General features: G+C 46.0%; 1 protein-coding gene across 17 annotated transcripts in view; it reads right to left on the bottom strand.

The window, feature by feature from the left end:
- cacna1da (calcium channel, voltage-dependent, L type, alpha 1D subunit, a) overlaps positions 1-15,304 on the bottom strand; it is a 127,748-nt gene that overhangs the window by 69,394 nt on the left and 43,050 nt on the right. For all 17 annotated transcript variants that reach the window (XM_055870041.1, XM_055870042.1, XM_055870043.1 and 14 more), the window contains exons 6-9: positions 11,543-11,695; positions 11,175-11,371; positions 10,663-10,766; positions 6,554-6,726 (exon numbers count right to left, since the gene is read on the bottom strand). In XM_055870041.1, the coding sequence (XP_055726016.1) occupies positions 6,554-6,726; positions 10,663-10,766; positions 11,175-11,371; positions 11,543-11,695 (627 nt within the window). The remainder of the gene's footprint in view (positions 1-6,553; positions 6,727-10,662; positions 10,767-11,174; positions 11,372-11,542; positions 11,696-15,304) is intronic.

Here is a 15,304-nt window from a genome sequence, read left to right as displayed (position 1 = left end):
GGGGCATTAAAAGTATCTGGTTGACAGGTAGGGAGGGTACAGTACTAAAGCTGTATGGAGGGGCAGTAACAGTATCTGGTTGACAGGTAGGGAGGGTACAGTACTAAAGCTGTATGGAGGGGCAGTAACAGTATCTGGTTGACAGGTAGGGAGGGTACAGTACTAAAGCTGTATGGAGGGGCAGTAACAGTATCTGGTTGACAGGTAGGGAGGGTACAGTACTAAAGCTGTATGGAGGGGCAGTAACAGTATCTGGTTGACAGGTAGGGAGGGTACAGTACTACAGCTGTATGGAGGGGCAGTAACAGTATCTGGTTGACAGGTAGGGAGGGTACAGTACTAAAGCTGTATGGAGGGGCAGTAACAGTATCTGGTTGACAGGTAGGGAGGGTACAGTACTAAAGCTGTATGGAGGGGCAGTAACAGTATCTGGTTGACATGTAGGGAGGGTACAGTACTAAAGCTGTATGGAGGGGCAGTAACAGTACCTGGTTGACAGGTAGGGAGGGTACAGTAGTAAAGCTGTATGGAGGGGCAGCAACAGTATCTGGTTGACATGTAGGGAGGGTACAGTACTAAAGCTGTATGGAGGGGCAGCAACAGTATCTGGTTGACAGGTAGGGAGGGTACAGTACTAAAGCTGTATGGAGGGGCAGTAACAGTATCTGGTTGACAGGTAGGGAGGGTACAGTACTAAAGCTGTATGGAGGGGCAGTAACAGTATCTGGTTGACAGGTAGAGAGGGTACAGTACTAAAGCTGTATGGAGGGGCAGTAACAGTATCTGGTTGACAGGTAGGGAGGGTACAGTACTAAAGCTGTATGGAGGGGCAGTAACAGTATCTGGTTGACAGGTAGGGAGGGTACAGTAATAAAGCTGTATGGAGGGGCAGTAACAGTATCTGGTTGACAGGTAGGGAGGGTACAGTACTAAAGCTGTATGGAGGGGCAGTAACAGTATCTGGTTGACATGTAGGGAGGGTACAGTACTAAAGCTGTATGGAGGGGCAGTAACAGTATCTGGTTGACAGTTAGGGAGGGTACAGTACTAAAGCTGTATGGAGGGGCAGTAACAGTATCTGGTTGACATGTAGGGAGGGTACAGTACTAAAGCTGTATGGAGGGGCAGTAACAGTATCTGGTTGACAGGTAGGGAGGGTACAGTACTAAAGCTGTATGGAGGGGCAGTAACAGTATCTGGTTGACAGGTAGGGAGGGTACAGTACTAAAGCTGTATGGAGGGGCAGTAACAGTATCTGGTTGACAGGTAGGGAGGGTACAGTACTAAAGCTGTATGGAGGGGCAGTAACAGTATCTGGTTGACAGGTAGGGAGGGTACAGTACTAAAGCTGTATGGAGGGGCAGTAACAGTATCTGGTTGACAGGTAGGGAGGGTACAGTACTAAAGCTGTATGGAGGGGCAGTAACAGTATCTGGTTGACAGGTAGGGAGGGTACAGTACTAAAGCTGTATGGAGGGGCAGTAACAGTATCTGGTTGACAGGTAGGGAGGGTACAGTACTAAAGCTGTATGGAGGGGCAGTAACAGTATCTGGTTGACATGTAGGGAGGGTACAGTACTAAAGCTGTATGGAGGGGCAGTAACAGTATCTGGTTGACAGGTAGGGAGGGTACAGTACTAAAGCTGTATGGAGGGGCAGTAACAGTATCTGGTTGACAGGTAGGGAGGGTACAGTACTAAAGCTGTATGGAGGGGCAGTAACAGTATCTGGTTGACAGGTAGGGAGGGTACAGTACTAAAGCTGTATGGAGGGGCAGTAACAGTATCTGGTTGACATGTAGGGAGGGTACAGTACTAAAGCTGTATGGAGGGGCAGTAACAGTACCTGGTTGACAGGTAGGGAGGGTACAGTACTAAAGCTGTATGGAGGGGCAGTAACAGTATCTGGTTGACAGGTAGGGAGGGTACAGTACTAAAGCTGTATGGAGGGGCAGTAACAGTATCTGGTTGACAGGTAGGGAGGGTACAGTACTAAAGCTGTATGGAGGGGCAGTAACAGTATCTGGTTGACATGTAGGGAGGGTACAGTACTAAAGCTGTATGGAGGGGCAGTAACAGTATCTGGTTGACAGGTAGGGAGGGTACAGTACTAAAGCTGTATGGAGGGGCAGTAACAGTATCTGGTTGACAGGTAGGGAGGGTACAGTACTAAAGCTGTATGGAGGGGCAGTAACAGTATCTGGTTGACAGGTAGGGAGGGTACAGTACTAAAGCTGTATGGAGGGGCAGTAACAGTATCTGGTTGACAGGTAGGGAGGGTACAGTACTAAAGCTGTATGGAGGGGCAGTAACAGTATCTGGTTGACAGGTAGGGAGGGTACAGTACTAAAGCTGTATGGAGGGGCAGTAACAGTATCTGGTTGACAGGTAGGGAGGGTACAGTACTAAAGCTGTATGGAGGGGCAGTAACAGTATCTGGTTGACAGGTAGGGAGGGTACAGTACTAAAGCTGTATGGAGGGGCAGTAACAGTATCTGGTTGACAGGTAGGGAGGGTACAGTACTAAAGCTGTATGGAGGGGCAGTAACAGTATCTGGTTGACAGGTAGGGAGGGTACAGTACTAAAGCTGTATGGAGGGGCAGTAACAGTATCTGGTTGACAGGTAGGGAGGGTACAGTACTAAAGCTGTATGGAGGGGCAGTAACAGTATCTGGTTGACATGTAGGGAGGGTACAGTACTAAAGCTGTATGGAGGGGCAGTAACAGTATCTGGTTGACAGTTAGGGAGGGTACAGTACTAAAGCTGTATGGAGGGGCAGTAACAGTATCTGGTTGACAGGTAGGGAGGGTACAGTACTAAAGCTGTATGGAGGGGCAGTAACAGTATCTGGTTGACAGGTAGGGAGGGTACAGTACTAAAGCTGTATGGAGGGGCAGTAACAGTATCTGGTTGACAGGTAGGGAGGGTACAGTACTAAAGCTGTATGGAGGGGCAGTAACAGTATCTGGTTGACAGGTAGGGAGGGTACAGTACTAAAGCTGTATGGAGGGGCAGTAACAGTATCTGGTTGACAGGTAGGGAGGGTACAGTACTAAAGCTGTATGGAGGGGCAGTAACAGTATCTGGTTGACAGGTAGGGAGGGTACAGTACTAAAGCTGTATGGAGGGGCAGTAACAGTATCTGGTTGACAGGTAGGGAGGGTACAGTACTAAAGCTGTATGGAGGGGCAGTAACAGTATCTGGTTGACATGTAGGGAGGGTACAGTACTAAAGCTGTATGGAGGGGCAGTAACAGTATCTGGTTGACAGGTAGGGAGGGTACAGTACTAAAGCTGTATGGAGGGGCAGTAACAGTATCTGGTTGACAGGTAGGGAGGGTACAGTACTAAAGCTGTATGGAGGGGCAGTAACAGTATCTGGTTGACAGGTAGGGAGGGTACAGTACTAAAGCTGTATGGAGGGGCAGTAACAGTATCTGGTTGACATGTAGGGAGGGTACAGTACTAAAGCTGTATGGAGGGGCAGTAACAGTACCTGGTTGACAGGTAGGGAGGGTACAGTACTAAAGCTGTATGGAGGGGCAGTAACAGTATCTGGTTGACAGGTAGGGAGGGTACAGTACTAAAGCTGTATGGAGGGGCAGTAACAGTATCTGGTTGACAGGTAGGGAGGGTACAGTACTAAAGCTGTATGGAGGGGCAGTAACAGTATCTGGTTGACATGTAGGGAGGGTACAGTACTAAAGCTGTATGGAGGGGCAGTAACAGTATCTGGTTGACAGGTAGGGAGGGTACAGTACTAAAGCTGTATGGAGGGGCAGTAACAGTATCTGGTTGACAGGTAGGGAGGGTACAGTACTAAAGCTGTATGGAGGGGCAGTAACAGTATCTGGTTGACAGGTAGGGAGGGTACAGTACTAAAGCTGTATGGAGGGGCAGTAACAGTATCTGGTTGACAGGTAGGGAGGGTACAGTACTAAAGCTGTATGGAGGGGCAGTAACAGTATCTGGTTGACAGGTAGGGAGGGTACAGTACTAAAGCTGTATGGAGGGGCAGTAACAGTATCTGGTTGACAGGTAGGGAGGGTACAGTACTAAAGCTGTATGGAGGGGCAGTAACAGTATCTGGTTGACAGGTAGGGAGGGTACAGTACTAAAGCTGTATGGAGGGGCAGTAACAGTATCTGGTTGACAGGTAGGGAGGGTACAGTACTAAAGCTGTATGGAGGGGCAGTAACAGTATCTGGTTGACAGGTAGGGAGGGTACAGTACTAAAGCTGTATGGAGGGGCAGTAACAGTATCTGGTTGACATGTAGGGAGGGTACAGTACTAAAGCTGTATGGAGGGGCAGTAACAGTATCTGGTTGACAGTTAGGGAGGGTACAGTACTAAAGCTGTATGGAGGGGCAGTAACAGTATCTGGTTGACAGGTAGGGAGGGTACAGTACTAAAGCTGTATGGAGGGGCAGTAACAGTATCTGGTTGACAGGTAGGGAGGGTACAGTACTAAAGCTGTATGGAGGGGCAGTAACAGTATCTGGTTGACAGGTAGGGAGGGTACAGTACTAAAGCTGTATGGAGGGGCAGTAACAGTATCTGGTTGACAGGTAGGGAGGGTACAGTACTAAAGCTGTATGGAGGGGCAGTAACAGTATCTGGTTGACAAGTAGGGAGGGTACAGTACTAAAGCTGTATGGAGGGGCAGTAACAGTATCTGGTTGACAGGTAGGGAGGGTACAGTACTAAAGCTGTATGGAGGGGCAGTAACAGTATCTGGTTGACAGGTAGGGAGGGTACAGTACTAAAGCTGTATGGAGGGGCAGTAACAGTATCTGGTTGACATGTAGGGAGGGTACAGTACTAAAGCTGTATGGAGGGGCAGTAACAGTATCTGGTTGACAGGTAGGGAGGGTACAGTACTAAAGCTGTATGGAGGGGCAGTAACAGTATCTGGTTGACAGGTAGGGAGGGTACAGTACTAAAGCTGTATGGAGGGGCAGTAACAGTATCTGGTTGACAGGTAGGGAGGGTACAGTACTAAAGCTGTATGGAGGGGCAGTAACAGTATCTGGTTGACAGGTAGGGAGGGTACAGTACTAAAGCTGTATGGAGGGGCAGTAACAGTTTGCTGTTCTGTTCTGCATCATGTGCTGCTTATATAAAGAGGATTTGGATTACAGTCTTTCTTCTGCTCAAGTAATATGATTTATCCCTTTTTTCCCTTCTCAGACTAACTCAACTGGAGCTCCACTAACATGACTATGGTGTGAACTGAGGAAGGCTGTATACTGCACCTCACAAACCTGACAGAGATACTCTTTAGAGTCAGAACAATAGTTGACAACAATATTGGAAACATTTCTGATTACAAGATATAGTGGTTAATATAGTTGTACATGTAGGAGTGTGTGTGTGTGTGTGTGTGTGTGTGTGTGTGTGTGTGTGTGTGTGTGTGTGTGTGTGTGTGTGTGTGTGTGTGTGTGTGTGTGTGTGTGTGTGTGTGTGTGTGTGTGTGTGTGTGTGTGTGTCTAGACAGAGAGAGTGAGAGAGTGTAATCACCTGACTCACAGCGCAGCCGTGACACAGATTATGTGTGTAATCTTTTTTTTTAAAACAACCTTGATCTTTTGGCTTCATCTCCCTACACTGACCTACATTACAGGGGACTCTGGCTCACCAAATCTATATTATCTGCTTAGCTGTGTGTGTGTGGTGTGTGTAGTACTTTAGTGTGTGTGTGTGTTTTGGGATAGTGTGTATGTTTTGGGGTAGTGTGTATGTTTTGTGGTAGTGTGTATGTTTTGGGATAGTGTGTATGTTTTGGGATAGTGTGTATGTTTTGTGGTAGTGTGTATGTTTTGGGATAGTGTGTATGTTTTGTGGTAGTGTGTATGTTTTGGGATAGTGTGTATGTTTTGTGGTAGTGTGTGTTTTAGGATAGTGTGTATGTTTTGTGGTAGTGTGTGTTTTAGGATAGTGTGTATGTTTTGTGGTAGTGTGTGTTTTAGGATAGTGTGTGTTTTGGGGTAGTGTGCATGTTTTGGGGTAGTCTGTGTTTTAAGAAAGGGTGTATGTTTTGGGGTAGTGTGTATGTTTTGGGGTAGTGTGTATGTTTTGGGGTAGTGTGTGTTTTAAGATAGGGTGTATGTTTTGGGGTAGTGTGTGTTTTAGGATAGTGTGTATGTTTTGGGGTAGTGTGTATATTTTGGGATAGGGTGTATGTTTTGGGGTAGTGTGTGTTTTAAGATAGGGTGTATGTTTTGGGGTAGTGTGTGTTTTAAGATAGGGTGTATGTTTTGGGGTAGTGTGTGTTTTAGGATAGTGTGTATGTTTTGGGGTAGTGTGTATGTTTTGGGGTAGTGTGTATGTTTTTGGGTAGTGTGTGTTTTAAGATAGGGTGTATGTTTTGGGGTAGTGTGTGTTTTAAGATAGGGTGTATGTTTTGGGGTAGTGTGTGTTTTAAGATAGGGTGTATGTTTTTGGGTAGTGTGTGATTTAGGGTGGCGTGTAGTGTGCGGTTTGTGTGTGCACATGTTTGTGTGTGTGTGTGTTTTAGGGTAGTATGTGTGTGTATGTTGTAGGGTGCTTACGGTTGCGTTTTCCCTCCTCGTTGCCCTCCTCGTCCTCGTTGTCAGGGTCGATGTCCTCGGCCTGAGTAATCCAGTCCAGGTAGCCCTTCAGGTCCTCCTCTAGCTGCTGCTTCTCTCTCAGCTTCTGGAAGTCTCCTCTGGCCTTGGCCTTCTCTCTCTCCTTGGAGAACTCTCTGTGGGCACAGACACACACAGAAGCAAGCACACACATGCAACCACACACACGCACGCACGCAGGCAGGCACGCAGAATGCACCCACGTTAGTGAATGCATACATAACATACAAACACACAAATGCGCCACACGCAAAATCACACACAAAACACATGCTCAGACTCAGTAACGCCTCACCACACAATTTGTATACAAAATGTAATACAGTTCATACTGAATGGGCAATGAGTGCTCAATCCAACTGTGACCTTCAGACAGTCAACATGATGACAATATGATACCAATGCATGGCTGCGTATCCAGTTCCTAACAGTATAACACATCAATACACTGGAGAACTGCTCCTTCTATTATATCACTGTCGCAAATGGCACCCTCTTCCCTATATAGTGCACTACTTTTGACCTCTGATTGCCTGTGTAGTCTTCCTAACCCTAGTCTAGCCACTGGATGGGGACGGACACCTTTCAATAACAACAGAACATCAATATGATGCAGAGATAGACCAATGGGGGGAGTGGTTACTGGCATGTACTCAGAATGTTATACTATTTTCACACAGGAATCAGAAACACACACAAAACCACATGCAAGCTGATGACCACTGGCCAATATTGTGGGTGGAATAGCTTCAGGGAAACGATCAGTCATTCAAATGAGCGGGTAACACAGTGATGCCATCACTTTGGAATGAAGCACAACGAATTGTGGTTGTCAAAATGTTCCCAGAGGATTGTGTTCACAAAGGTCTACAAATACACTACAATAGAACATCTCAATGATATTCCTAGAACATTTTGGAAACCAAAAGATGTACGATGGAGTGCCTATAATATGCTATGAATGTGAAAATATAACATGTAGACATATTTTAAATGAATATGTCAATTTGTAAAAACAAACGTTCCTTTAGCTGTTTTGTTTTGCCCAGTGGGTCTTGTTGCTACGTAAATTGCTACTTGAATAATCAGTCCCACTCATAGCATATTACAGTATGACATATTAATTACTATAATCATCTACAATTACTGAATGTCAAACTTAATTGGAACCGTAATATAATTTTCTCTTAAATGACCTTCCGCGAATACATCTGAAGAAAAAATAAAAAATCATAGAGAGAGTCATAACCTAGTGAGAAGAACCTTCAGGGAACATTGCCAACCGCCAACAGACCCCGCTAAGAAAGAACACACATCCTCAGAGTGCTGCTAGCCATAGAGTAGTGCAGGGGTCTCTAGCTCTGTTCCTGGAGAGCTACCCTCCTCTAGGTTTTCAGCCCTGGTGTAGTGAGAATTATAAACCGCTATTTTGGCTCATAGATGCTGATTAGCTGAAATACGTGGTCTATCAGACATTATAAACTGGGTGGTTCGAGCCCAGCTTTCAGCTGATTGGCTGAAAGCTGTGGTATATGAGACCGTATACCATGGGTATGACAAAACATATATTTTTACTCTTCTAACTACGTTAGTAACCAGATTATAACAGCAATAACGCACCTTAGGGGTTTGTAGTATACAGCCAATATACCACGGCTAAGTCTGCATTATGTCAATCCTAAGAAGCCATGGTATATTGGTCATATACCACACCCAGTCGGGCCTTATTGCTTAAATATACCACGGGTATGATGCAAAACTACTTTACTGTTTACTGTTCTAATTACGCTGGTGACATGTATATAACAGCAGTAAGGTACCTTGGGAGTTTGTGGTATATGGCTAATGTACCACGGCTAAGGGCTGTATCCAGGCACTCTGTGTTGCGTCATGCTATTAACAGCCCTTAGCCGTGGTATATTGGTCATATACCACACGTTATTGCTTAATTATGAACTAACACCCCACCTCCACTAACACTTCCTCCCCAAAGCAGGGGAATGGAAGCAGCAGTACACTGGGTTGATGCATTAGGAGAGAGAGAGAGAGAGAGAGAGAGAGAGAGAGAGAGAGAGAGAGAGAGAGAGAGAGAGAGAGAGAGAGAGAGAGAGAGAGAGAGAGAGAGAGAGAGAGAGAGAGAGAGAGAGAGAGAGAGAGAGAGAGATTAGGAAGTGAGGCTGAGGAGGGAGTGAAGGGCAAGGAATGAGATCAATTTATCTCATTGTGGGGGGAAACGGCTCCCTTTGCTATAGGTTGTTGAGACGAGGAAACACAACGCAAAATGAGTGAGAGGTCAACAAAGGTTATACTGGTGGTTGCCAGGGCAGTAAACAGCGTCAGTCAGAATTATATATCAAAATGGAATACTGTATTACCAGTGACTGAGTATTTCCATCTCTGTTTCCCTGAGACTTTCTCACCATTCCCCAACACCACACACTGCAAGCCACACCATTGTCTGTCCTTACCTCACCGCGCACAGCAAACACGATGCACACAGCACACACACACAGCCCACACCCCACTGCAGAGCATTTGGCACCCAGCACACAGCCCCCACCACCTCTTACCCACTCAGAACACCCAGCACACAGCCCCCACCACCTCTGACCCACTCAGAACACCCAGCACACAGTCCCCACCACCTCTGACCCACTCAGAACACCCAGCACACAGCCCCCACCACCTCTGACCCACTCAGAACACCCAGCACACAGCCCCCACCACCTCTGACCCACTCAGAACACCCAGCACACAGTCCCCACCACCTCTGACCCACTCAGAACACCCAGCACACAGCCGCCTCCACCTCTGACCCACTCAGAACACCCAGCACACAGCCCCCACCACCTCTGACCCACTCAGAACACCCAGCACACAGTCCCCACCACCTCTGACCCACTCAGAGCACCCAGCACACAGCACCCACCACCAATGACCCACTCAGAACACCCAGCACACAGCCCCACCACCTCTTACCCACTCAGAACACCCAGCACACAGCCCCCACCACCTCTGACCCACTCAGACCACCCAGCACACAGCCCCCTCCACCTCTGACTTACTCAGAACACCCAGCACACAGCCCCCACCACCTCTGACCCACTCAGAACACCCAGCACACAGCCCCCACCACCTCTGACCCACTCAGAACACCCAGCACACAGCCCCACCACCTCTTACCCACTCAGAACACCCAGCACACAGCCCCCACCACCTCTTACCCACTCAGAACACCCAGCACACAGCCCCCACCACCTCTGACCCACTCAGAACACCCAGCACACAGCCCCCACCACCTCTTACCCACTCAGAACACCCAGCACACAGCCCCCACCACCTCTGACCCACTCAGAACACCCAGCACACAGCCCCACCACCTCTTACCCACTCAGAACACCCAGCACACAGCCCCCACCACCTCTTACCCACTCAGAACACCCAGCACACAGCCCCACCACCTCTTACCCACTCAGAACACCCAGCACACAGCCCCACCACCTCTTACCCACTCAGAACACCCAGCACAAGGTTAAGCACGAAAAAGGAGCCCAGAATGATCAGACTAACAAAGTAGATGGCGGGCGTTCCAAAGCCGATGGCGTCGTTCACCTGTTGGAGCCCAGAGCAGCAGGTTAACAGACAGACCTATAGATACAGACAGACAGATAGACAGGTAGGCAGACAGACAGGTAAGACAGGCAGGCAGAGAGAGACAGACAGGCAGACAGACATAGAGAGAGAGCCAGGTAGACAGACAGACAGACAGACAGACAGACAGACAGACAGACAGGCAGGTAGATAGACAGACAGACAGACGGACAGACGGACGGTCGGACAGGTAGACAGATAGACAGGTAGACAGTCAGACAGACAGGCAGGCAGACATACGGACGGACGGACGCATGGACAGGTAGACAGATAGACAGGTGGACAGTTAGTCAGACAGGTAGACAGTCAGTCAGTCAGACAGACAGACAGACAGACAGACAGACAGACAGACAGACAGACAGACAGACAGACAGACAGACAGACAGACAGAGGTGTCTTACCCGCTCAACACTCCCAGAACCAGGTTTAGAACAAAGAAGGAGCCGAAGATGACAAGAGAAACAAAGTAGACCCATGGAAGCTCTAGACCCATAGCATCATTCATCTGGAGGAGCACCCGTCACCAAAGAGAGATGGGGAAAGAAGAAGAAGAAAGAGGGAAGGAAGAGAAAGAGAATAAAATGGATAGTCCGAGGTAGAGAAAGGTGAGAATAACTGTTTGCTAAGAATGCAAGATGAAAGGAAAAACCAAGGCATTTATATATAGTTTTACAGTTCAGAGTGATAAAAAAGGTGAGGGAAGGTTCTGGGACTCAGATATATAGAGGAATGCTTGACTGAATCTTTAACATTTAATTGTCAGTAACATCTAGGCCTAATGACTAATCTACTGACACACCAGCTTAGTCAAATTCTCAGAGGGAATGAGTGGGTCAAAGTTCATACAGAGACCGCACAGGGAGAGCAGAGGGCACAGACTGAAATATGATATGAATGATAGGGAGGGCCTCACCCAGTAGAGCACGTCTGTCCAGCCCTCCATGGTGATACACTGGAACACAGTCAGCATGGCGAACAGGAAGTTGTCAAAGTTGGTGATGCCGTTGTTGGGGCCGTGCCAGCCCTCCCTGCACTCGGTGCCATTGATGGGACATTGGCGCCCGTGCCCTGAGATTGCACACGGAGCCGGGTCATCCTCCGCTATCATGCCTACAGAGAGGGGGGCGGGGAGAGAGAGAGAGAAACTGAGAGGGAGACTGAAATACAAATGCAATAGTCATGTACACACACAGATGGTAAGATGCAGACACACACACACACACACACACACACACACGCACGCACGCACGTACGCACGCACGCACGCACGCACGCTCTTACCTGTGCTGGGGAAGAAGCAGGTAGCGTGCATTTTGCCAATGAAGAGCTCAAGGCCGATGATGGCGTAGATGATGATGACAAACAGGACCAGCAGCGCGATGTGGAGGAGAGGGACCATGGCTTTAATAATGGAGTTCAACACAACCTGTAAACCTACAGAGAGTCAAACATACAGGTTAGATAGGGAAGACATAGCTAGATGTGTGTGTGTGTGTGTGTGTGTGTGTGTGTGTGTGTGTGTGTGTGTGTGTGTGTGTGTGTGTGTGTGTGTGTGTGTGTGTGTGTGTGTGTGTGTGTGTGTGTGTGTTACAGTAATATTGTATGTGGTTGAATTGGTATTCGTCAGTTGAGGCTGGTGGGGAGGAGAAATGGGGAGGACGGCTCATTGGATCACCAATCCACTCATGTTATGAGGGTTTGTATGAAGTATGTGTGTGGGTATGTGGTTTGTGGTTTGTTTGTGAATGCACTTGTGTGCCTGTGCATATAATAAGGTTATTATAGTAAATGGTTATTTTAGTAAAACTGAAACTAAAATAAAAACTAAAATGGAAAAATATTAAGAAAAACATTTGAAAAACTAAAACTATACTGAATCCATTAACTATGACTGCAAAACTAACAAAAACAACAACAACAACAAAAAATATTAAATTATGTTTATTATTATTATTATTTATTTTTTTACTTTGGGCAAAAATGTTATGTTTTTTTTCTTCTGATGGGGCTTTGAAGCCTCTGAATCTGGTGGGTAAATGCTGCTAGTAGATGGCAATGTTTCAAATAGGCCTAGCTTGTTCATCACTATCACTAGCTATCAGTAGCTAAAAGGGAAGAAATTTGAGGGCGAGCGCGGAGTGTGAGCCTGAACCCTAGGTGTGAACAATGGCGGCAGCAAACCCAACACCAGCAGTGGTCGGTCGCAAAAGGCAAAGCCCTGTATGGTTTCATGTGGGTTGTTGTTAACATACTGCCCAGATCTTCTAGTCTGGATGACCAGATGACAGGTCCAGAACGGCGATCCCCAAACCAGACATCCCCTGGCCATTCCTGTGGTGCTTTGCAGCTTCCAGAAAGCCTTACAAAGGTAAACTACCAGAGGGGGACCGCAACAATGACCCACAACCAGGACAACTCACGGTCATTTTTATTTTGGTTTGCAACTTGCAGGATAATCGCAAGATTGAACCCAACAGAGGGGGACTGTCATGACTTTGCCCTGTTTGGTGAGGGTCATAAAACCCATTTTCTCTCTCCACCCCCACTGCTTTATGACCCCCCGATAAATACAGAAACTCTCTCTCTCCACTCTACAGAATGGACTTTTGGAAAGACCTTTGCTACCACAGAGAAAGACTCTACAGGATAGTAACATCAGAAAGTTGAACAATGAGACAATATTTCTGTAATGGAAGGGTCCGTTGGTACTTAAAGAATATGATGTCAGATCAGTCATTGTTTTGGTAGATTTTTACTGATGATAGGACCACGTAATTGTATCTTTGAAAGTCTACACATTCTAGTTATCAGATTTATTTCAAAATCTTGCAAAATATATGTGATTAAACATGAAACTATTTGTGAGAAGATAAAATGTGATTTTAGCTTCTAAATTAGAGAATTGTTTCATAAGTAAACTTATGCTCAATCAGTAACCCCACCCACGGGAGCACAGACATTGGTTAGAAGGATGAAACACGCCCCTTCTCCTCCCCAGTACAAAAGCCCCCGTAACGATCATTAACATTTAGTTCCAGAAATGTGAGGACTGCTTTCCTAATGTTTAGGTGGGCGAATTTCAACGTGGAGGTGACGATCATCACGTTGGAATTGTGAATTTCGACTAGACCAGCCAGAATACAGCACGAGCTGATTATGGCAACTTAGTATGAACTTTGAACTATTATTCACTAAAGAAGAAGTGATACATTCTCGACGTTGAGTTATCAGCTGCAGCTGTAAACGTACGTGGCCTAAGAAAGGACAGACAATCTCCTAAGAACGACAGTGTACTTCAACGCATCTGCTCTACAACACTACGACCAGAAAGATTCTTCAAAGGACAATGGCGATCTCTGCTGGGCAAACCAATCTTCCATCTTCGACCCATCTATCGAAGCGCAGCTCAGAGTAAACATATATCTTGCATTTTCCTTTTCCCGAATGAGCGGTTATTAGAATGCATAAGATTCTGTATTTACGGTAGCATAGCTTCTCAAGATCCAATAGAGACCCAATTCCTTTGTCCCTCCCTTCCTTTGTCCCCCCTTCCTTTGTGTTATCAGCCATCACATCGGGTTAGTCCACTAGGGACTTTTCATGACATGAGTAGTAATCGATGTATGATCTATCCTGTGTATATATATATATGTAATTCTGTGTGATTATTTAGGTATTTAGTAAATAAATAATTAAGCCAATTTGTGTATTGCTGATTCAACTTGTTAGCCAGGGTTCGTGCAGAAAACCAAGTACTTTATGACATTGAGAATGAGACTGAATAAGGTGACAATTAACAATTGACTGCTATTGATAAAAAAGATCGTCAGATCTTTAAGAGTTTATTCAGAAGACAGCAGCTCTATAAACACTCTTCTGTGGTGCCCCAGGTTATTAACTTCTTATGGCTGCAGGGGCAGTATTGAGTAGCTTGGATGAAAGGTGCATAGAGGTGCCCAGAGTAAACGGCCTGCTCCTCAGTCATAGTTACTAATATATGCATAGTATTATTAGTATTGGATAGAAAACACTCTGAAGTTTCTAAAACTGTTTGAATTATGTTTGTGAGTATAACAGAACTCATATGGCAGGCAAAAACCTGAGAAGTTCCACTTCCTGTTTGGATTTTTTCTGAGGCTGGTAGATTTTCAACCAAGCTCCCATTGAAATTACAGCGAGATATGGATGAGTTTTCACTTCCTACGGCTTCCACTAGATGTCAACAGTCAATAGAATTTTGTCTGATGACTCTACTGTGAAGGGGGGCCGAAGGAGACAGGAATGAGTAACCACTGCCATGAGGTGACCACGCTTTCACCACGCTCGCTCACGTAAGAGGCAGCTCCGTTCCATCGCTCAACTGAAGTCAATGTAATTCTCCGGTTGGAACGTTATTCAAGATGTATGTTAACAACATTCTAAAGATTGATTCAATACATCGTTTTACATGTTTCTACTGACAGTTACGGAACTTTTTGACATTTCGTCACGTTTTAGTGAACGCGCTTTGTGACTTTGGAATTGTTTACCAAATGCGCTAACCAAAGTAGCTAATTGGACATAAATAACGGACATTATCGAACAAATCAAGCATTTATTGTGGACCTGGGATTCCTGGGAGTGCATTGTGATGAAGATCATCAAAGGCAAGGGAATATTTATCATGTATTTTCTGGTTTCTGTTGACTCCAACATGGCGGCTAATTTGACTCTTGTTCTGAGCTCCGTCTCAGATTATTGCATGGTTTGCTTTTTCCGTAAAGTTTTTTTGAAATCTGACACAGCGGTTGCATTAAGGAGAGGTATATCTATAATTCCATGTGTATAACTTGTATTATCATCTACATTTATGATGAGTATTTCTGTTGAAACGATGTGGCTATGCACTATCAATGATGTTTTTGGAACTAGTGAATGTAACGCGCCAATGTAAACTCAGATTTTTTTATATAAAAACGAACTTTATCAAACAAAACATGCATATATTGTGTAACATGAAGTCCTATGAGTGTCATCTGATGAAGATCATCAAAGGTTAGTGAT

Source organism: Salvelinus fontinalis, chromosome 18 (genome assembly GCF_029448725.1).
Source record: "Salvelinus fontinalis isolate EN_2023a chromosome 18, ASM2944872v1, whole genome shotgun sequence".
NCBI classification, from domain to species: domain Eukaryota; kingdom Metazoa; phylum Chordata; class Actinopteri; order Salmoniformes; family Salmonidae; genus Salvelinus; species Salvelinus fontinalis.
Note: the sequence above shows the minus strand (reverse complement) of the source record. Positions and strands in the feature narration are given on the sequence as shown.